Source organism: Lithobates pipiens, unplaced genomic scaffold (genome assembly GCF_037356315.1).
Source record: "Lithobates pipiens isolate NorthernLeopardFrog02 unplaced genomic scaffold, aLitPip1_a1.2 Scaffold_8, whole genome shotgun sequence".
Taxonomy (NCBI): domain Eukaryota; kingdom Metazoa; phylum Chordata; class Amphibia; order Anura; family Ranidae; genus Lithobates; species Lithobates pipiens.
The window spans coordinates 667,066,158-667,090,729 of record NW_027507903.1 but is presented as its reverse complement, the minus strand read 5'-3'; the positions used below and the strand labels follow the sequence as shown (position 1 = coordinate 667,090,729).

Sequence of the window (24,572 nt, the reverse complement as noted above, 5' to 3'; positions counted from 1 at the left end):
GCTACCACCTGAACCCAGAGTTCCAACTCCTGAAAAGTTCCAAGGAGAACGCAACAAGTTCAGAGCCTTTCGCAACGCATGCAAACTCTATTTTTCGCTACAACCACGCACCTTCTCCCTGGAAGCCACCAAGGTCGGGTTTGTCATTTCCTTGCTTCAGGGGGAACCGCAGGCCTGGGCCCACCGGCTCCTTGAACAAAAGGCCACGTCTCTGACAGACTTAGCCTCTTTTTTTGGAGCCATGGCTCAGCTATATGAAGACCCCCCGCAAGCCGCTACTGCGGAAGCTGCTCTTCACATGCTTCGGCAGGGTTGCAGGGCCGTGGAGGACAATGTTTCTGAATTTAGGCGATGGAGTTCCGATACCAGCTGGAACGATGCTGCCCTGCGTTACCAGTTTCACATGGGCCTTTCTGATCAGCTCAAGGACGAGCTAGCACGAACAGGTGTTCCTTCCACCTTGGAGACACTTATAAATTTGTCAATCCAGATTGACCGTCGCCTAAGGGAACGTGGGTCGGAACGAGCCACCGACCAGTCACGCCCAGTATGGATGCTTCCAAGAGTGCCTGGTTCTTTCAGTCCCGCTTCACCTGCTCCTGCCACATCCGCTTCAGATGCATCTGAACCCATGCAACTTGGTCTCCTCCACCCTTCTTTGACTACGGAAGAACGCCAGCGCAGACGCCAGCTAAATCTTTGCCTGTACTGTGGAGGATCAGGACATTATGTGAGGTCTTGCCCAGTTAAAATCCGTAAGTGCCTCTCAGTTACATCCGCTTCTCCTCCATCTCTACCCAATAACTCTGCTCATCTTGCTCTTTCCATTTTGTTGCAGCTCCCAGGAGGAGTTATCCAGACTCCCGCTATAATTGACTCTGGGGCTTGCAGCTGTTTCATAGATTTAGCTTTTGCTGCCAAACATCACATTCCTCTACTACCCAAGGCTCAGAGACTTTCTGTACATCTGGCAGACGGATCCACCATTAAATCTGGATTGGTTACTCATAAAACCATCCCGTTATCCACCACCATTGCCAAGAACCATCAAGAGCTTCTACGCCTAGATGCCATTGCCTCCCCTCTGTTCCCAATCATTCTGGGTATGCCTTGGTTAAAAGCTCATAACCCTCACATTTACTGGGTTACGGAAGAAATCAAGTTTCTTTCCCCCTATTGCCTTCAGCATTGCTGGCAAGAGAATCATCAGAACCTGCTGTGCATCGATGTGGAGTCCGAAGCTCGCCAAGTTGTTCCAGTGGCATACCACGACTTTTTGGACATTTTCAGCAAAAAGGGGGCAGAAACGCTTCCTCCTCACAGGGCCTATGACTGTCCAATTGAGCTCCTCCCTGGGGTTGAAGTTCCTTTTGGCAGGATCTTTCCTCTATCTGAATCTGAACTTGTTGCTTTGAAAGACTACATTGATGAGAACCTTAACCACTTCCCACCCGGCCAATGCATATATACGGCCGGGTGGGAGCCGTCTACTCCTGATAGGACGTTCAGGAACGTCCTTCAGGAGTAGCGGGATCGCGCGCGCGCGCACCCACGCGCCCGCGCAGCGGCGCGATCCCGATGTGCTCGTGTCACCCGGACACGGCACATCTCAGATCGGCAGGAGGGCTCTGTGATTGGCCCTCCTGATCACATGACGGCCGTGTCCAATCACGGCCGTCATGTGATGTAAACAAACAGCCGGTTGCTAGGCAATCGGCTCTCCTCTCCTCACACGGAAGTCACCGCTGAGGAGAGGAGAGCAGAACGCTGCAGCCGGCTGATGATCAGTGAGTATGGGCTGCTTTTTACAGCTTTTTACTCACTGATCATCAGTGTAGTGTAAACACACAACACAGCACACAGTACAAACACAGTCCCCACATATGTCCCCATAACACACATGTCCCCAAAACATACATGTCCCCAAATAATAAAAACACATGTCCCTAATAATAAAAACATGTCCCCCACATATGTCCCACTAAAATCACATGTCCCAATGATTATCTGCACACATATGTACGTGATCACCTGCACACATATGTACATGATCATTTGCGTACATATGTCCGTGATCACACAAACCAATTATTATACACTTAACAGAATTTTTTTTACCAAAAACATGTAGCAGAATACATTTTGGCTTAAATTTATGACAAAATTTGATTTTATTGGATTTCTTTTCAAATAGAAAAAAGAAAATATTGTTTTTTTTCCAAATTTCCGCTATTTTTGCGCTTATATCGCAAAAAAAAAAACGGAGTCGTGAATAAATAACACCAAAATAAAGCTCTATTTGTGCGAACAAAATGATAACAATTTCATTTGGGTACAGTGTAGCATGACCGCGCAATTGTCACTGAAAGCGCTAGAGCGCTGAAAGCTGAAAATTGGGCTGGGAAGGAAGGGGGTGAAAGTGCCCTGTATTGTAGTGGTTAAAAAGGGGTTCATTCGCCCTTCCACATCTCCTGCTGGAGCGGGGATCTTCTTTGTAGAAAAAAAGGACCACTCATTACGCCCCTGTGTGGACTACCGTGAACTTAACAAGATCACTGTAAAAAAATGTTACCCTCTTCCACTTGTGCCTGAACTGTTCCAGCGACTCGGTACGGCCACTATTTTCACAAAATTGGATCTTCGGGGTGCTTATAACCTGGTTCGCATATGAGAGGGGGATGAATGTAAGACGGCGTTCCGCACACGGTTTGGATATTTCGAATACCTCGTAATGCCCTTTGGACTTTACAATGCTCCCGCTACTTTTCAGCACTTCATCAATGATGTCTTCCGAGATTTCCTGGATCTTTTTGTTGTCGTTTATCTTGATGATATACTAATCTTCTCTCCCTCTCTAGATCACCACCGTAGTCACGTCAAAAATGTATTGAGTCGCCTTCGACAACACAGACTGTATGCAAAACCAGAGAAATGCGTATTTGAACGCCAAAGCATCCAATTCCTGGGTTTAATCATTTCCACTGAAGGCATCCAGATGGATCCCCAGAAGGTTACAGCCATCCTGGATTGGCCTGCTCCCATTGATAGGAAGGGTGTCCAATGTTTCGTGGGGTTTGCAAATTTTTATCGAAAATTCATCAGAAATTTTTCTGCAATCATATCCCCCATTACAAGTTTAACCAAGCAAGGTACAAGATTCTCTTGGTCTCCGGAAGCTCAGAAAGCTTTTGACACTCTAAAAAGACTTTTCACATCTACATCTGTCCTGAAACACCCTGATCCAGCCCTGCCCTATGTCTTGGAAGTAGATGCCTCAGAAACAGTGGTCGGAGCAATATTATCTCAGAGGCAGGGAGCTAAGGCTCTACTGCATCCAGTTGCTTTTTTTTCCCGCAAGCTGTCAAATGCTGAAAGGAACTACGACGCTGGGGACCGTGAACTTTTGGCCATCAAAGCCGCTTTGGAGGAATGGAGGTACCTGCTAGAAGGGGCTGCACACCCAATCTTGATCTATACAGATCATAAGAACCTCGAGTATTTAAGAACAGCAAAAAGATTGAAACCCCGACAAGCCAAGTGGGCACTATTCTTTTCTAGATTCACTTTCCACTTAACATTCAGGCCCGGATCGAAGAATACAAAACCTGATGCGCTATCACGCATGTTCAGCAAACCTGAAGAAATCTCATCTCCCGATACCATTCTATCTGTGATGTTGAGCTATATATCTTGATCTGTGAGGCTGAGCTACATACCCTGATCTGTGAGGCTGAGCTGTATACCCTGATCTGTAATGCTGAGCTATATACCCTGATCTGTGATGTTGACCTATAAACTCCCTGATCTGTAATTCTTAGCTATATACTCTGATCTGTGGTGTTGAACTATATACCTTGATCTGTGAGGCTGGGCTATATACCCTGATCTGTGATGTTGAGCTGTATACTCTGTCCTGTGATTTTGGGGCTGCATACTCCTGTTCTATGATTCTGGGGCTGTATACTCTGTCCTGTGATGCTGAGCTGTATACTGCTGACACTGTGGGTGGAAGCAAGTGGAATACAGGGAACAGAGTGGGTGGATTTTATAAGGGGTGGGGCTTATAAGAAGTGGGATGGGTAAAAAAGGAAGGGCGGGGTCTGGCAACCCCCATTCTGATACCCTGGTCTGTGAGACTGAGCTATATACCCCGATCTGTAATGCTGAGCTGTATACCATGATGTGAGATGCTGATATGCCCTGATCTTTGAGGCTGAGCTATATACCCTGATCTGTAATGCTGGGCTATATACCCTGATCTGTGAGGCTGAACTGTATACTCTGATCTGTAATGCTGAGCTATATACCCTGGTCTGTAATGCTGAGCTGTATACCCTGATCTGGGATGTTGAGCTATATACCCTGATCTGGGATGTTGAGCTATACACCCTGGTCTTGGAGGCTGAGCTATATACCCTGTTCTGTAATGCTGAGCTGTATACCCTGATCTGTAATGCTGAGCTATATACCCTAATTTGTGAGGCTGAGCTGTATACCCTAATTTGTAATGCTGAGCTGTATACCCTGATCTGTAATGCTGAGCCATATACCCTGATCTGTGATGTTGAGCTATATACCCTGATCTGTAATGCTGAGCTATATACCCGGTTCTGTGAGGCTGAGCTATATACCTTGATCTGTAATGCTGAGCTGTATACCCTGATCTATAATGCTGAGCTATATACCCTAATTTGTGAGGCTGAACTGTATACCCTAATCTGTAATGCTGAGCTGTATACCCTGATCTGTAATGCTGAGCCATATACCCTGATCTGTGATGTTGAGCTATATACCCTGATCTGTGATGTTGAGCTATATACCCTGATCTGTAATGCTGAGCTATATACCCGGTTCTGTGAGGCTGAGCTATATACCTTGATCTGTATTTTGGGGCTGCATACTCCTTTTCTATGATTCTGGGGCTGTATACTCTGTCCTGTGATGCTGAGCTGTATACTACTGACACTGTGGGGGGAAGCAAGTGGAATACAGGGAACAGAGTGGGTGGATTTTATAAGGGGTGGGGCTTATAAGAAGTGGGATGGGTAAAAAAGGAAGGGCGGGGTCTGGCGACCCCCATTCTGATACCCTGGTCTGTGAGACTGTGCTATATACCCCGATCTGTAATGCTGAGCTGTATACCATGATCTGAGATGCTGATCTATATACCCTGATCTTTGAGGCTGAGCTATATACCCTGATCTATAATGCTGGCTATATACCCTGATCTGTGAGGCTGAACTGTATACTCTGATCTGTAATGCTGAGCTATATACCCTGGTCTGTAATGCTGAGTTATATACCCTGATCTGTAATGCTGAGCTGTATACCCTGATCTGTGATGTTGAGCTATATACCCTGATCTGTAATGCTGAGCTATATACCCTGATCTGTAATGCTGAGCTATATAACCTGATCTGTGATGTTGAGCTATATTTTCTGATCTGTAATGTTGAGCTGTATACCCTGATCTGTAATGCTGAGCTATATACCCTGATCTAGGATGTTGAGCTATATACCCTGATCTGGGAGGCTGAGCTATATACCCTGTTCTGTAATGCAGAGCTGTATACCCTGATCTGTAATGCTGAGCTATACACCCTAATTTGTGAGGCTGAGCTGTATACCCTAATTTGTAATGCTGAGCTGTATACCCTGATCTGTAATGCTGAGCCATATACCCTGATCTGTGATGTTGAGCTATATACACTGATCTGCAATGCTGAGCTATATACCCGGTTCTGTGAGGCTTAGCTATATACCTTGATCTGTAATGCTGAGCTGTATACCCTGATCTATAATGCTGAGCTATATACCCTAATTTGTGAGGCTGAGCTGTATACCCTAATCTGTAATGCTGAGCTGTATACCCTGATCTGTAATGCTGAGCCATATACCCTGATCTGTGATATTGAGCTATATACCCTGATCTGTGATGTTGAGCTATATACCCTGATCTGTAATGCTGAGCTATATACCCGGTTCTGTGAGGCTAAGCTATATACCTTGATCTGTATTTTGGGCCTGCATACTCCTTTTCTATGATTCTGGGGCTGTATACTCTGTCCTGTGATGCTGAGCTGTATACTCCTGACACTGTGGGTGGAAGCAAGTGGAATACAGGGAACAGAGTGGGTGGATTTTATAAGGGGTGGGGCTTATAAGAAGTGGGATGGGTAAAAAAGGAAAGGCGAGGTCTGGCGACCCCCATTCTGATACTCTGGTCTGTGAGACTGTGCTATATACCCCGATCTGTAATGCTGAGCTGTATACCATGATCTGAGATGCTGAGCTATATACCCTGATCTTTGAGGCTGAGCTATATACCCTGATCTATAATGCTGGGCTATATACCCAGATCTGTGAGGCTGAACTGTATACTCTGATCTGTAATGCTGAGCTATATACCCTGGTCTGTAATGCTGAGTTATATACCCTGATCTGTAATGCCGAGCTGTATACCCTGATCTGTGATGTTGAGCTATATACCCTGATCTGTAATACTGAGCTATATACCCTGATCTGTAATGCTGAGCTATATAGCCTGATCTGTGATGTTGAGCTATATTTTCTGATCTGTAATGCTGAGCTGTATACCCTGATCTGTAATGCTGAGCTATATACCCTGATCTGGGATGTTGAGCTATATACCCTGATCTGGGAGGCTGAGCTATATACCCTGTTTTGTAATGCTGAGCTGTATACCCTGATCTGTAACGCTGAGCTATATACCCTAATTTGTGAGGCTGAGCTGTATACCCTAATCTGTAATGCTGAGCTGCATACCCTGATCTGTAATGCTGAGCCATATACAGTGATCTGTGATGTTGAGCTATATACCCTGATCTGTAATGCTGAGCTATATACGCTGATCTGTGAGGCTGAGCTATATACCCTGATCTGTAATGCTGAACTGTATACCCTGATCTGGGATGTTAAGCTATATACCCTGATCTTTCAGGCTGAGCTGTATACCCTGATCTGTGATGCTGAGCTATACCCTGATCTGTGAGGCTGAGCTGTATACCCTAATCTGTAATTCTGAGCTGTATACCGTGATCTGTAATGCTGAGCCATATACCCTGATCTGTGATGTTGAGCTATATACCCTGATCTGTGAGGCTGAGCTATATACCCTGATCTGTGATGTTGAGCTATATACCCTGGTCTGAAATGCTGAGCTATATACCCTGATCTGTGATGTTGAGCTATATACCCTGGTCTGAAATGCTGAGCTATATACTCTGATCTGTGAGGCTGAGCTATATACCCTGATCTGTAATGCTGAGCTGTATACCCTGATCTGTGAGGCTGAGCTATATACCCTGATCTGTAATGCTAAGCTATATACCCTGATCTGTGATTCTGAGCTATATACCCTGATCTGTAATGCTGAGCTATATACCCTGATCTGTGGAAGTCATGTTCAAGCCTTGCCTGCAGTTCGCATTCCCAGGATATACAATTGTCTGGCAGACTTCTTCAGTTGTCAGAGCCTAGATGCATGGGAATAGACAGTCTTTCACCACTGGAGGACATCTTTCACCACTGGAGGACACCAGATATCTGTTGCCATTCAAATTAAGCATAAAAGTGGACAGGTTTGTGGGCAGGACCAGGAATCCAAAGACCTTTACAGTGGTTCCAGGTAATATACACTCTCCCTTTGCTATGGATTCTCCAATGCTTTTCTGAGCTGTATACCCTGATCTGTAATCCTGAGCTAATTACTTTGATCTGTGATGTTGAGCTATATACTCTGATCTGTGATGCTGAGCTATATACCCTGATCTGTACTGTTGAGCTGTATACCCTGTTCTGTAATGTTGAGCTATACACCCTGATCTGTGAGCCTGAGCTAAATACCCTGTTCTGTAATGCTGAGCGGTATACCCTGATCTGTAATGCTGAGCTATATACCCTGATCTGTAATGCTGAGCTATATACCCTGATCTGTGATGTTGAGCTATATATCTTTATCTGTGAGGCTGAGCTATATATGCTGATCTTTGAGGCTGATCTATATACCCTGATCTGTGAGGCTGATCTATATACCCTGATCTGTAATGCTGAGCTATATACCCTGATCTGTGATGCTGAGCTATATTCCCTGATCTGTGATGTTGAGCTATAAACACCCTGATCTGTAATGCTGAGCTATATACCCTGATCTGTGGCGTTGAGCTATATACCTTGATCTGTAAGGCTGAGCTAAATACCCTGATCTGTGATGTTGAGATATATACCCTGTTCTGTAATGCTGAGATATATATGCTGATCTATGAGGCTGATCTATATACCCTGATCTGTGAGGCTCATCTATATACCCTGATCTGTAATGCTGAGCTATATATTCTGGTCTGTGATGCTGAGCTATATTCCCTGATCTGTAATGTTGAGCTATAAACTCCCTGATCTGTAATGCTGAGCTATATAACCTCATCTGTGGTGTTGATCTATATACCTTGATCTGTAAGGCTGAGCTATATACCCTGATCTGTGATGTTGAGATATATACCGTGGTCTGTGAGGCTGAGATATATACCCTGATCTGTAATACTGAGCTGTATACTCGGATCTGTGATGTTGAGCTATAAACCCTGATCTGTAATGCTGAGCTGTATACCCTGACCCGTGATGTTGCGCTATATACCCTGATCTGTAATGCTGAGCTGTATACCCTGATCTGTAATGCTGAGCTATATACCCTGATCTGTGATGTTGATCTATATTTCCTGATCTGTAATGCTGAGCTGTATACCCTGATCTATAATGCTGAGCTATAGACCCTGATCTGTGACGTTAAGCTATATACCCTGATCTGTGATGCTGAGCTATATACCCTGATCTGTAATGCTGAGATATATACCCTGATCTGTGAGACTAAGCTATATACCCTGATCTGTTAGGCTGAGCTTTATTCTCTGTCCTGTGATGATGAGCTGTATACTCTTTCCTGTGATTTTGGGGCTGTATACTCCTGTTCTGTGGTTCTGGGGCTGTATAGTCTGTCCTGTGATGCTGAGCTGTATAGTCCTGACACTATGGGTGGAAGCAAGTGGAATACAGGGAACAGAGTGGGAGGATTCCATAAGGGGTGGGGCTTATAAGAAGTGGGCTTGGTCAAAAAGGAAGGGCAGGGTCTGGTGCCCCCTCGTCCTAAAACTTCACCAGTCGCCACTGGTCACAGGCGTGACCTACATAAACCATCAGGTCTGAAAAAGAAGTCACATTGCGGTTTGAGACAAGGATCCAATCATGGCTTGGGTTAAAAGTTCCAGTCTTGTCTGCAGTTCACATTCCTAGGATATACAATTGTCTGGCAGACTTCCTCAGTTATCAGAGCCTAGATGCATGGAAATAGACAGTTCACCCTGAGCTGTTCCAGGTCATCTGTCACCACTGGAGGACACCGATGCAGATCTGTCGCCATTCAAATTAAGCATAAAAGTGGACAGGTTTGTGGCCAGGACCAGGGATTTCCAAGGACCTTTGCAGTGGACACACTGGTGACCCCATGTGATTGGTTCCAGGTAATATACACCCTCCCTTTACTATTGATTCTCCAATGCTCTGCAGGATCAAGATAGAGGGCATTCCAGTGATCTTGGTAGCACCAAATTGGTCCAGATCAACTTGGTACTTGGAGATACTCCAACTCCTAGGAGACACTCTGTGGGCATTTCCAGACCAATCAGACCTGCTGTCTCAAGGATTGGTCTATCATCCTGCTTCATGTTCATTGGCTTTAATGGCCTGACTTGTAAAACCCAAGTTCTGAAAGATCGGGTCTTTCTGACTCAATTATTCCTGTGCTGCATAAGGCTAGGAAATCAGCCTCTTGCAAGGTTTACCACCATGGAAGGCTTCACATACGTATGAGGCACAGAACTTTTATCCTAGATGATACTCCACAGGACATATTCTGTTCTTTCTACAGTCAGAACTGGAGCAGTAATTAGGTTTGAGTACTTCTTAAGGGTCAAGTTTCGGCATTAACCATTCTCTTTCAGAGACTGCTGGCCAAATATTTCCTGGTAAAGGCCTTTCTTCAAGGGGTTGCTCACATTGCTCCCTTTCATTCACCTGTCTCATTGTGGGACATGTCAGCTTTACAGAAACATCTTTTTTCTACCCATTTCCATTATAACCTTGGCAGACCTTACTCATAAGGTAGATTTTCCCATAGTATTATGTAAATGAGATAGGTTTCAGAACTGAAAGCGCTATCTGGCTTCTTCATAAAGACATGGTGATTTTGAGGCCCTGGGCCTCCTATCTCCCTAAGGCAGTAGAGGAGCGTTCAGCCCTGTTCAGCCATAATTTATCCTCTGCTACCTGGGAAAACGAAAGAGCTGGAACTCGATCCCATATGCAAGGGGCTTTGGTGTGTTCTTCTTCACCTATCTTTCTTTTGTTCTTACTTTCAGGCCCCATGCACACTGGAACACCATGCACACTAAAAATCACTGCTTCTACAGGAGTTTTGTGTTCTGTCTGTAGAATCAGCTCAATGTTATCCTATGTGTCCATGCACATTAGGATAATTAGAGGCATACTTTGAGCTCCATGTTTAGAGACAGGGAAAAAAAACCTTCTGGTTTGCGTTTCTGATTGGAGCTTTCTGGCAGAAAAACGTAAAACTCTCCTAAACTCATGTAAACTCTGTACAAAAGTAGAAGTATAGTTTAATGCCGCGTACGACCGGACTTTTTGAGGGACTAGGTCCAACAGACGTTCGATGGAGTTCTGACAGAGTTCTGACGGACTTTCCGAATGAACGGACTTGGCCACACACAATCACACCAAAGTCCGACGGATTCGAACGTGATAACGTACGACCGGACTAGAATAAGGAAGTTCATAGCCAGTAGCCAATAGCTGCCCTCGCGTCGGTTTTTGTCCATCGGACTAGCATACACACGAGCGGATTTATCGGTAGGAACTGGGTCCGGCAGATTTCCGGTGGAAAAATTTGAAACATGTTCCATTTCTAAAGTCTGTCAGACTTTTGCAAATCAAAAGTCCGCTGCAGCCCACACACGATCGAATGGTCTGCCGGAATAGTTCTGTCGGACCTTTGATGTTGAAAAGTCCGGTCGTGTGTACGCGGCATTAGAGCTAGTCTGTTGGAAAGACTCAGTTTGAGGCGCCACATCCCTTGTTGGAAGAATAATATAGAAGGGGAGAAGTTGGGACTTTTAAAGCGCACACATATACAAAATTTTGAAAAATAGAAAATATTTATTGAATTAAAAATACATAGGTGAAAAAAGTGTAAAACCACAGTACATCAGTAACAAAAAAATCAACAGAAGTAAATTGTTTCTCTACATGTTTCGCCATTCACGGTTTCTTCAGGAGATTCTGTTACAATAAACTCTGTGTGTATAGACTGATCACTTCAAAATTTCAAAAATACAGTCATCAATAGTGGAGGAAGGGCAAGCAGGGCCATTTGGGAGCATAGAGAAGGGTAATAGACTGGGAAGAACAGAAAGTCCAGATCAATAAATTTTGAGCCAGTCAAGATCTTGATAGCAAAAGCAGGTTATATTTCCTCCATTTGCAAGCAAGGGAAAAAAAATAAACTTTTTGAGTCAAAAAGATTCTCAAAGTATTCCAAAATTCCCTGGTAATTTATGAATCCCTAGTCAGCATGCCTCCTTCCATGGACCGAACCTGAGTGTTTTTTTTCTGCTAAGGGAGCTGGCGTTTTTTTTAAGGCGAGTGTGCATGGAGCCTCAAAGTTGGAAAATTTGGTTATCTTTACGTTACTGTGAAATAAACTCCCCTGTCAGCACTCTCTGTGTCTAATATTATATTTCTGCCCAGATTCACCCTGTGTAGGAGGATGTGATTCCTCCCGACTACATTCTTCCCCGTTGTCAGATACTTTCATTTCTCTCTTCTGCTGTCAGCGATGGCGTCTGTTGATCTGAGAGCTGAGTTGGAGTGTTCCATCTGTCTGAACATTTATAGAGATCCTGTAAACCTGAAATGTGGACACAACTTCTGTCGGATCTGTATTGATCGTGTGCTGGATACACAGGAGGGGTCTGGAGGATATTCCTGTCCTGAATGCCGAGAGAAGTTTCAGGATCGGCCTGCACTACAGAGGAACATAACACTGCGTAACATAGTAGAGAATTTCCTGTCTGCTCAGCCAGATGTAGAGGAGTCCGGGGTCTTCTGTACTCACTGTGTGGACTCTCCTGTACCTGCTGTTAGATCCTGTCTGCTCTGTGAGGTTTCTCTGTGTGATAAACACTTGAGAGTCCACAAAAAGTCCCCAGAACACATCTTATGTGACCCCACCTTGTCCATGGAGAGCAGGAAATGCCCCGTCCATAAGAAGATCCTGGAGTATTACTGCACTGAGGATGAGACCTGTGCCTGTATGTCTTGTGTGATTGGAGAACATAAAGGTCATGAGATGGAGTCACTGGATGAGGCTTCTGAGAAGAAGAAGAAGACACTGAGGAATGTTCTGCAGAAACTTCTGACAAAGAGCAAGGAGACGGAGGAAATATGGAGTCTGCAGGAACACAGGAGGAAAGTAGAAGAAAAAGCAGCTGGTGACACCGAGAGAGTCACTGTCCTGTTTAGAGATCTCAGGAGACGTCTGGAAGACCTGGAGAAGAGAGTCCTGAGGGAAATCTCCGGGAGGGCAGAGCGGATCTCCATCTCCATCCGGGATCTGGAAATAAAGAAGGAGGAGCTGTCCAGGAAGTTGCGTCACATTGAGGAGCTGTGTAACGTGACGGATCCACTGACTGTCTTACAGGAATCAGACACAGGTGACTTGTGTGATACTGAGGATGGAGATAATGAGGACAGAGAGAGACATGAGGAGCTCCTCCATGATGGAGGGGGTCTGGATGTGGATGGGATATCACACACATTACACACATTATCTGATATAATAACAGAGGTAAATGTAGACTTCTATATACAGGGAGCTGCAGACATATTACTGGATGTAAATACAGCTCATAATAATCTCCATATATCAGATGACAGGAAAACTGTATCCTGGTCAGATAGAAAACAGAATTATCCAGAAACACCAGAGAGATTTCAGCGTTATTCTCAGGTGTTGAGCAGTCAGAGTTTCTCCTCAGGGAGACATTACTGGGAAGTGGATGTCGGGGGATCAGATGGATGGATAGTCGGGATGTGTTACCCCAGTATAGACAGGAGAGGAGGGCAGTCAGGGATTGGAAATAATAACAGGTCTTGGTGTTTGTACAGGGATGGTGATCAGTATGGGGTGATACATGACAGTAAATGGATCCCCTTACCCACCAAAATCCCCAGTAACAGAGTCAGGATATATCTGGATTATGGGGTCGGACGGATCTCCATTTATGATCTGTGTGACCCGATCCGACATCTCCACACCTTCACCACCACCTTCACTGAGCCCCTCCATGCTGGGATATATGTAGCAAGAGGACGTATAAAGATGTGTGGGGGGAAATAGGGAGATGTGAAAACTCTACCCGGAGACTGGTGACATCACACGAAGAGGGGGTGGGATTGGTGGAATATTTGATTAATAGGATAAGGCAGTGGGTGTGACTTCAGTCGGTGGCCTGCAGTTTTTTTTTTCTAATATAAATAAATGTAAGTGAGATTTCTCCCTCTGTCATTGACTGATCACCATAATTGGGTGGAATATCTATCCAATTACTGGAGTAACAGAGAGAAAGGGGTGTGGACTATCTATCTATTTACAGCACCTCCCCGTGCAGCACTGTGCAGCACAACATGCATCTCTGATAACGGCACTGAGATGTATGTTGTTATGCAGCATGTTCTCCGGTCTCAACCTCCTCATCTTCCCCACCAGATAGCACAATAGTCTAAAGCAGGGGTATTGAATTTATGGAGGTCCAGTCAGTAAAATTGTCTTGGAGCAGAAGTTTGATTCTCATATGTGTACTATGGCTTAGATCCACCATCCTCCCTTTTATGTCAGTGTTCCTGGATACCCCATTCGCCTCATAGTCCTCACATACGTCATAGTCCTCTCATACATCACAGTCCTCTCATACGTCATAGTCCTCTCATACATCACAGTCCTCTCATACGTCACAGTCCTCTCATACATCACAGTCCTCTCATACGTCATAGTCCTCTCATACATCACAGTCCTCTCATACGTCACAGTCCTCTCATACATCATAGTCCTCTCATACGTCACAGTCCTCTCATACCTCACAGTTCTCTCATACATCATAGTCCTCTCATACGTCACAGTCCTCTCATACCTCACAGTTCTCTCATACATCGCAGTCCTCTCATACATCATAGTCCTCTCACACCTTACAGTCCTCTCATACATCATATTCCTCTCATACATCACAGTCCTCTCATACGTCATAGTCCTCTCATACATCACAGTCCTCTCATACATCACAGTCCTCTCATACGTCATAGTCCTCTCATACGTCACAGTCCTCTCATACATCATAGCCCTCTCATACGTCATAGTCCTCTCATACGTCACAGTCCTCTCATACATCATAGTCTTCTCATACGTCATAGTCCTCTCATACGTCATAGTCCTCTCATACCTCACAGTCCTCTCATAACTCACAGTCCTCTCATACATCATAGTCCTCTCATACGTCATAGTCCTCTCATACGTCATAGTCCTCTCATACATCACAGTCCTCTCATACATCACAGTCCTCTCATACATCACAGTCCTCTCATACATCATAGTCCTCTCACACCTTACAGTCCTCTCATACATCATATTCCTCTCATACATCATATTCCTCTCATACATCACAGTCCTCTCATACGTCATAGTCCTCTCATACATCACAGTCCTCTCATACGTCATAGTCCTCTCATACGTCACAGTCCTCTCATACATCATAGCCCTCTCATACGTCATAGTCCTCTCATACGTCACAGTCCTCTCATACATCATAGTCTTCTCATACGTCATAGTCCTCTCATACGTCATAGTCCTCTCATACCTCACAGTCCTCTCATAACTCACAGTCCTCTCATACATCATAGTCCTCTCATACGTCATAGTCCTCTCATACATCATAGTCCTCTCACACCTTACAGTCCTCTCATACATCATAGTCCTCTCATACGTCACAGTCCTTTCATACATCATAGTCCTTTCATACCTTACATTCCTCTCATGCATCTTAGTCCTCTCATACCTCACAGTACTCTCATACGTCATAGTCCTCTCATACATCAAAGTCCACTTCTCCAGTCTCATCCTCCTGATATTCCCCACCAGATAGCACAATATTCTAAAGCGGGAATAGAAATAATATCCATAGAGGTCCGGTAAAATTTTCTTGGAGCACAGGTTCAAATCTCAAGTTTGTGGCTATTCCTCAGATCCACCACATCACAGCCCCCCCCCCCCCTTTTACTTCATAGCCCCCCTTTGCATCAGTGTCCTCAGTCCCCCCAATCACATTAAAGTCTCTCCTTTACATCCGTATCCTCAGTCCCCCAATCACAGCCCCTCCTTTACATCAGTGTCCTCAGTCCCCCCATCACATTACAGTCCCTCCTTTACATCACAGTCCCTCCTTTACATCAGTGTCCTCAGTCCCCTACCACATTACAGTCCCTCCTTTACATCACAGTCCCTCCTTTACATCAGTGTCCTCAGTCCCCTACCACATTACAGTCCCTCCTTTACATCACAGTCCCTCCTTTACATTAGTGTCCTCAGTCCCCCATCACATAAAAGTCCCTCCTATACATCAGTGTCCTCATTACCCCCATCAAATTACAGTCCCTCCTTTACATCATAGTCCCATCTTTACATCAGTGTCCTTAGTTCCCCATTACAACACAGTCCCTCCTTTACATCAGTGTCCACAGTCCCCTCATCACATCACAGTCCCTCCTTTATATCACAGTCCCCGCTTTTACTTCACAGTCCCCGCATTTACATCACAGTCCCCGCCTTTACACCATGGTCCCCTCTTTATATCCTTATGCCCTTTACCAGCTACACCTGTGTATTTATCATGTTTTCATACACATTTTATATTAACTTAGCAGGTGTCTTTGATGTGTGCCCTTATATGTATATGCACATGTTGGGTTTTTTGGGTGATAAGAGGCCAGATAGATACACACTGGCTTTTCTTTTCTCAGTTTTTTTTGTTTTTGGATTTTGTTCCTTGTTTTTTATTCTATACATTGTTTATTTGATGAATTGTAAACTTTTTGTTTTTATTTTACCATTTTCTTGAAGTCTGTCAGTGTTTCTGTATATATATATATATATATATATATATATATATATATTATTTTTTTTTAAACATTGAAATGTTTTTAAGTATGTCAGTAGAAATGTTTTTGCACATAGCACTTCCTGAGACAGGTGTTTTTTGGGAGTAGCCTGATTGGGGCAAACTCCTTAAATATCTGGCCTGGCAGGTGCTATCTTTGTTGCGAACTAGCAAGCTATCGCTTGTGAAACGCGTCAACTGCTTTTCCTGTCTGTCTGACAAATTTGTGACAATAAAGGCAACATCAAGCAAACTTTGGAATCTCGGAGTGCGACCATTTCTCTTGTCTTATGCTCCCCACATCAGTGTCCTCAATCCCTTCTTCACGTAACTGCCACCACCCCCAACCCTCACCTTACATCACAGTACCCTCACATCACACTTCACACATTACAGTAAACCCAATACCTCTCAGTTCCCCTTTCACAATACGGGCCCCTCCTACATCACATTTTCCCCTTCACATCATAGCCCTCCTTTCATATTGGTGTCCTCAACCCACTTTGTGGTGAGCTGGGACGGTGAAGAATTGTATAGAGTGCCGGACCTGAGACAGAGTCGCAGATTGTAACCCAACTTATTGTCTGTGTCCGAGCTGTGATGTCATATAAGGGGAGGGCCTCAATGGAAGAAGAGTTTAGAAATTCAGATAAGGAGGCAAAAGGGGGTGCCATCATCCTGTTAAATCGAAAGAATGGGAGCAGAGGTAGTTACCCAAAAGAGTCTCCAATAAAGAAATGGAAATGGACTATCTCAGTACCAGGAAAATAACATATATTTTGTATAAAAAATGTAATTTTATTTTATACATAGATAACAAGTACATAGATTGTATTTTTTTTGTGTTCTATACTTAATTCTATGTACTTTTTATCTGTGTATTGTGACATCAGGCAGGCACTTTTTTGTACTCGCTCCATTTCCAGTACATCCTTCCTGAGGACTGGTGCCCAGAACTGGACAGCATACTCCAGGTGCGGCCGGACCAGAGTCTTGTAGAGCCGGAGAATTATCGTTTTTTATCTCTGGAGTTGATCCCCTTTTTAATGCCAATATTCTGTTTGCTTTGTTAGCAGCAGCTTGGCATTGAATGCCATTGCTGAGCCTGTCATCTACTAGGACCCCCAGGTCTTTTTCCATCCTAGAACCCCCCCCCCCAGAGGTTCTTCCCCTAGTGTATAGATTGCATTCATATTTTTGCCACCCAAATGCATTATTTTACAGTTCTGTGTAGACCGGGGAGCTTGATACCTGTCCTGTGCAGTGGGACAAAGCCTGTGTGGCAAAACCTCTAAAACAGGGAGATAGATGCTGAGGGCAGCATAAGGCGGCACCTAGTTGACAGATAGGAAACCTGCTTGTGTAGTAATCGGCCAAGTTGGCAAGGATTTATCTTCATGTTTCTTTTTGTAATTTGTCCCTTGTATATAGTGTAAATAAACCCCACCTTTTGTTTTTTCACCTTCACTGCTGTTTGCTGTGCCTAATTTTGTGTAGTGAACTCATCCAGGGGGTCACACACACCCACTGCCGAGCTAAGGTATGTATATGCTTTTCTCATAATATGACCTTTATATGTGTCTTATTTAATGTTCCAATACAAAAAAGAATCTGTGTTGAATAAACTTTTGATCGGGAATTTTTGGGTCCCTTACTTTAGGGACCCAAACTTTAGGCCTGCCCCCCCCGAGCCTGACCACCAACAATCCCCAAGGCCTGCCCATGGGCCATCCTACCGAATCCACACACCGGCCACCTCACCTGTACAAACTCAGCCTCCCCTCAATCCTGTATATATGTCAGCCTCCCCACACACCTGTATATAACAGCCCCCTCACACCTGGCTATATGTCAGCCCCCCATATATGCCTCCTTTTCCATTCGAAGCCTTGTATGGGAAAACGCGTCGGGTGGAGCTACAGGTCTTGATGTCACCACGCACCAGCTGGCTGGCATGAGCCGCGGCTGGTTTGAATACACTGAATGCCGTTTTGTTTGGATGTCGGTGCCTACAATGTTTTAACAATAAATACCTTTTTAATTTGAGTACTGCACCACGAAGCATCTTCTTTCCATTTCATAAATACATTCCTTGGCGGAATCTATCTTGCTAAAAGGCTCTGAGGAGTATTACAGCAGTGGAAAGCCGCTACAGGAGGAGGGATCCCGTTATTGGAAAAGTCAGTGGATATAATCCTTTTGGCCAAATGATCGTTCCTGTGTGTTCCTATCCGATCTCTATAATTTGAGATCCATCACATCTAGTAAGTGGCGCTGTTTTTACTTACTTACTGATGAAGGAAAAAGTTTTTTGTTCTTCTGAGAAGTTTGTCCTGGTTGTTCACATTGGGTCAAGCACTTCTTTGGACTACACAGTTTAATTATTTAAATATTTTTATATACCGGATTTATCGGCGTATAACACGGGTGCGTGTTATACGCCGATCCTCCGCGATTTCCGCACGGCTTTCAGCCGCCTTCGGCCCTTCTCGCGGCTTTCGGCCGCCTTCAGTCCTTCTTGGCAGACGAGAGCCCCTGAGAAGGTCCGAGAGCGCCCGAAAGTCGCCGAGTACGGCCGAGGCGGCTAAAAGTCGCCGAAAAGGCCGCCGAGTAGGTCCAAGAGCGTCCGAAAGCCAGCAAGAACTTCCGAGCACTGCCGAGATACACAGGACATCTCGGCGGCGCCATTTTTAAAAACATAAGCTGACATCACTGATGCACAAGGCTACAATGACGGACAAACTGCATGACAAGGCTGCATGACGGACAGGCTGCATGACAAGTCTGCAATGACAGACAGGCTGCATGACAAGGCTGCAATGAGGACAGGCTGCATGACAAGGCTGCAATGACGGACAGGCTGCATGACAAGGCTGCAATGATAGACAGGCTGCAATGATGGACAGGCTGCAATGACGGACAGGCTGCATGACAAGGCTGCAATGACGGACAGGCTGCATGACAAGGCTGCAATGATAGACAGGCTGCAATGATGGACAGGCTGCATGACAAGGCTGCAATGACGGACAGGCTGCATGACAAGGCTGCAATGATAGACAGGCTGCAATGATGGACAGGCTGCATGACAAGGCTGCAAATGACACTGACAAGGCTTCAGATGGACACTGATAAAGCTGCATTGATGGGCATTTAAATGTAAGTTTTTTTACCTTAAATTTCCCTCCTAAAAGTTTTTTCCACAAAATTCCCTCCTAAACTTGGGGTGCGTGTTATACGCCGGCGCGTGTTATACGCCGATAAATACAGTATTTCTTTTTTATTTCAGCATTTTTTAGCACATTAATTCATTATAGCACATGTTGGCATTTATATATGCCCCCTTATTTGTTTTTTTGGTTGCGCATTTTAATTTGTATACAGACAATCATAAGCAGCATAGGCATTCCTCGCCCAGAAGCTGCACTTATACACGACCCTTGAAGCACATGGGGGAAGGGGCATTGGTGGACATGGGGGGGGGGGGTTCAGGGGACCGAGGGGGATCAAAGCCCATAGACCAGCCTTTCTCAACCTTTTCAACACAGAGGAACCCTTGAAATAGTTCTTTGGTCTCTGGGAACCCCTGCTAAAAATTAGAAATCTACAACTCATGATACATTAGTGTGATGGTCAGTGGGAAGATTGGTCCTTACACTTGTGGTCATTGGGAAGAATTACCTCCTTACAGAGAGCTAAAAAGATCAATGGTGTCTATGGGAACTTATCTGAGAGGCAGAAATTTCCCAATGCTGAAGGAACCTCTAGCAACCTCTGGAGGAACCCTAGGGTTCCACGGAACCCTGGTTGAGAATCACTGCCATAGAAGATCAAAAGAAGTGGCAGAGAACCACAGAGTGGAGAGGGCACTACACTCAATGAAGCAGGAATGGCACTAGCTGTAAATAGTTGTAATCCACTATTATTCTATTTACCAAAATCTGGGGATCACTTCTGGCATAAGTCGAAAGTTGTTGAAGCGACTATGAGCTTATTGCAAAAGCAAGAATGCAGCCAACATAAGGGATACTGAGCTGGCCAGCTGGAAGTGGTTCTGTGCCGCTGTATCCCTTACGTCAATGGCGGCATAAGGGTTAAGAATTGACCATGGGTTATATGCTGCCACCTTCAGGTGAGATCTCTAGCAAATAATCTAAAAAAATCAAATATAAAGGTGTTGGCGCTAAAAACATACAAAATTAATGTGAACAATATTAAGATAAAGCATATGGTGATTGAAAAAAGCAAATACAGATATAGAGTCCAAAGTGACAATCCCAACACCATAAATAAATGGAATCTTCAGGTTTGATGTTCCTTCAAATAAAAGCTTCACCACCAGTGCTCATGGGGTAGATGGCAACTCACCAAAGGTGTCTGACTACTTTTTACAGTAGATCAAAATGCGCTTACCGTATATACTCGAGTATAAGCCGAGATTTTCAGCCTCTTTTTTGAGGCTGAAAGTGCCCCCCTCGGCTTATACTCGAGTCATCGCCATCTGCCTGCCCGATCAGCGTGTCGAGCAGACAGACGGCGGACATTCTACTATTCAAAAGCCGCGCCTCCGTCTGTGATAGGCGGAACACTCAATTTCCCAGCAGTCAGTGGTCCGCCTATCACGGACATCCGCTCATCCTCATACTACGGACGAGGATGAGAGGATGTCCGTGATAGGCGGAACACAGACTGCTGGGAAATTGAGTGTTCCGCCTATCACAGACGGAGGCGCGGCTTTTGAACAGAGGAATGGCCGCCGAGGCGCCGACGAAGAGCGGCGATCCTGGCATGGCTGAAGGACGGAGGCTCGGGACGGGACGGAGGCACGGGGGGACGGAGGCACGGGACGGAGGCTCGGGACGGAGGCTCGGGACACAGGTAGGCTGGACACACAAGGCTGCACGGACACACACACAGGGATGGATGGACACACACACAGGGATGGATGGACACACACACAGGGATGGATGGACACACACACAGGGATGGATGGATGGACACACACACAGGGATGAATGGATGGACACACACACAGGGATGGATGGATGGACACACACACAGGGATGGACGGACACACACACAGGGATGGACGGACACACAGGGATGGACAGGCATGTCTCCCCTCGGCTTATACACGAGTCAATAAGTTTCCCAGTTTTTTGGGGGTAAATTGGGGGCCTCGGCTTATATTCGGGTCGGCCTATACTCGAGTATATACGGTAGGTTGAATGGACCTGAGGAATCCTAGGTAGGCATTTCCCCACTGAGTGACCCCCTACAGGTGGCGGCTGAGGATAAGGGAACAGACTCCGCCAAGGACACACAAAACGATCTCTTATAGTGAAGTAAGTTTTAACAAAAAATGTTTGAAAAGGTAACAAAAGATTTTTCACTCACGTGTGATCATCTGTAGGTCTCTACAGCATGTGCGGGTGCATATATCGTAATCGCGGCGGCGTGCGATCCACTTCTCGTTCGTGATATACCAAAAGGATGTCACATAGAGGACCCGGAAGTGACGAGTCCACGCTTCTACGTACGTTTCACCATACTGGCATCATCAGGAAGTGGTTTCTAATCGTAACCAGTTCAATACCGGGCACTTTCACCCCCTTCCTTCCCAGGCCAATTTTCAGCTTTCAGTGCTCTTGCTCTTTCAATAAGAATTGCGTGGGCATGCAACACTGTACCCAAATAAAATTTTGTTCACACAAATAGAGCTTTATTTTGGTGGTATTTATTCACAAATCAGTTTTTTATTTTTTTGCGATATAAGCGAAAAAAGAGCAGAAATTTTTTTAAAAAAACAATATTTTCTACTTTCTGTTTTAAAAGAAATCCAATAAAATCAAATTTTGTCATAAATTTAAGACAAAATGTATTCTGCTACATATCTTTGGTAAAAAAAAAATCCTGTTAATTGTATAATAATTGGTTTGTGTGATCACAGACATATGTGCGCAGATGATCATTTGCAGATGCGCGCAGATGATCATGGACCTATGTGTGCAGATGATCATTGGGACATATGATTTTACTGTTACATATGTGGGACAGGTGTTTTTACTGTGTGGGGACCAATGGTGGTGCGTACATAAAGGGCGCAGGAGCGCCGCCCCCCTCTCCTGCACCGCTCTATCACCAATAGATAGATTCATGCATTGTCGCCGCTGCCGCCCCCTATTCAGGTGTCCGACCCCTTGTCGGGCGCCGGGCATCTGAATTACAGCAGCAGGGTTTCTTTGGAAGTGCCTGATTAGAGCTGTCGGCTCTGATAGGCGTCCCGATTATAGCCGTGGGCTCTAATAGGCTTCCAAAAGGGTAAACAGCGGGCGCACAGCTGTGCGTTCGCTGTTTACACAGTGTTGTGTCAGAGAAGCGAATACATCGCTTCCCTAACACTGACCTGCCTCTCAGCCAATCAGGTTGCCGGGTCTGTGTTACCTGTCACCTGATTGGCTGAAATCACAGGCGCTGTGATTGGACGCCTACCAGGCGTCCAATCATTGCAGAAGACAAGAGGAGGAGCGTGGGAGAAGACATCGGGGTCGGATTTGGAGGACACCGGACACCGCTCGCCGCCTGCTGCCATCACCCGCTGCACAGTAGAGACAAGGTAAGTGCCTGGCACAGTCGCAGCACACAAGGGACACAGTGGCAGCACACAGGGAGCAAAGTGGCAGCACACAAGGAGCACAGTGGCAGCACTTGGGGCACAGTGGCAGCACATGGGCACAGTGGCAGCATTTGGGACACAGTGGCAGCGTTTGATGGGCAAAGTGGCTGCGTTTGATGGGCAAAGTGAGACTGCAATTGATGGGGGTTTTTTTGTTTGCGCCCCCCCCCAAAAATTTGGAGCACCAACTGCCACTGGTGGGGACATGTGTATGGGGACAGTGTTTTGGGGACACTGTGATTCTACACTGTGTGGGGACACTGGGCCAGTGATCAGTGTGTAAATAGCTGTAAAAAACAGCTCATACTCACTGATTGCTGGCTGCAGCGACCCCCTCTCCTCTCCTCACTGACAACTTCCACATGAAGAGAAGAGAGTCGATCACCTAGTAACCAGCTCTCTGTTTACATCACATGATGGCTGTGATTGGACACAGTCGTCATGTGATCAGGAGGGCCAATCATAGAGCCCTCCTGCCGATCGGAGATGCGCCGTGTTCCGAGTGACAAGCGCATCGGGATCATGACTCTGCGAGGGCACACGCGTGCTTGATCCCCCTCCTTCTGAGGGATGTTCCTGAATGTCCAATCAGAAGGAGGAAGCTCCCACCCGGCCTTATATGTGCAATGGCTGGGTGGGAAGTGGTTAAATATCATCTAAGGGAAAAAAATAAAAAGATAATATCTTAATCATACAGTATAGGACACAGGCTGAATATTCATAGACCTTGGATTATATGATATCTTCAGGGAATTGGACACTGACCAAGCTTTTGAGAAAATGTATCTTGGGCGCTCCCCTTATAACCTACCCTGTTCCATAAATTCTCAGTTTTTCCTGATCCTTGTTTCTGTGCAAAGTCACTGGCTCTCATATAGGACCCTTTGCTTTCCTTCATAGTGCAGAAGGGATGTCGGGAAGCGAGAGATGCAGCTATCAATTGCAGCCATCTTTTCAGATCCCTTACCCTTCCTCAGCATAACTAATTCAAGGGTATGAGGGGTGTGCTGAAGGGGTGTTGCAGTGATTTATGATACTCAACAGACACACGCTTAATATTTCCAGATTATAAAATTTCACAATCTGACAACCAACAGATTATTGAACAGAATGATTTGACAGAGACCAAATATGATATCCATTCTATGCATAGGTCGCTTGGAAGATCTAATATGTTTCATTAGTCTCCCAGTCCTTGTAAGAGTGGGCATCTTCTCATACATTAATGTAATAACTTATTTTATGACAGTATTTCCATTAGGGACAGAATTATGGAATCTGGTGGTGTGAAAGAGCCCTAAGTGTAGGCCAGTGATGGTGAACCTTGGCACCCCAGATGTTTTGGAACTACATATCCCATGGTGCTCAACTACACTACAGAGTGCAAGAGTATCATGGGAAATGTAGTTCCAAAACACCTGGAGTGCCAAGGTTCGCCATCACTGGTGTAGGCTGAGAACAAGGCAGTCCTTGTCTGGCTTTAGTTTTGTATGAAGTGTGAACATAAACCCTCAGTCAGGTTTTTATCAGTGGCGGCCGCTCCATTAGGGGCTCCACCCCCTAATCCATGTGCCCGGCTCCTAATCTACATTCAGGGCACCGTATGA

The 24,572-nt window shown here is 45.3% G+C and overlaps 1 protein-coding gene across 1 annotated transcript; it reads left to right on the top strand.

The window, feature by feature from the left end:
- The first annotated feature begins 11,908 nt into the window (after window positions 1–11,908).
- Window positions 11,909–13,692, top strand: LOC143961902 (E3 ubiquitin/ISG15 ligase TRIM25-like). Its single transcript, XM_077471234.1, has one exon. It carries the CDS (start codon window positions 11,924–11,926, stop codon window positions 13,484–13,486), a length of 1,563 nt encoding a protein of 520 aa, XP_077327360.1. The 5' UTR covers window positions 11,909–11,923; the 3' UTR covers window positions 13,487–13,692.
- Window positions 13,693–24,572: the final 10,880 nt, after the last annotated feature.

Bases quoted from the DNA above. Each gene is read 5' to 3' on its own strand.
- LOC143961902 (XM_077471234.1), top strand. From the start codon at position 11,924: ATGGCGTCTGTTGATCTGAGAGCTGAGTTGGAGTGTTCCATCTGTCTG.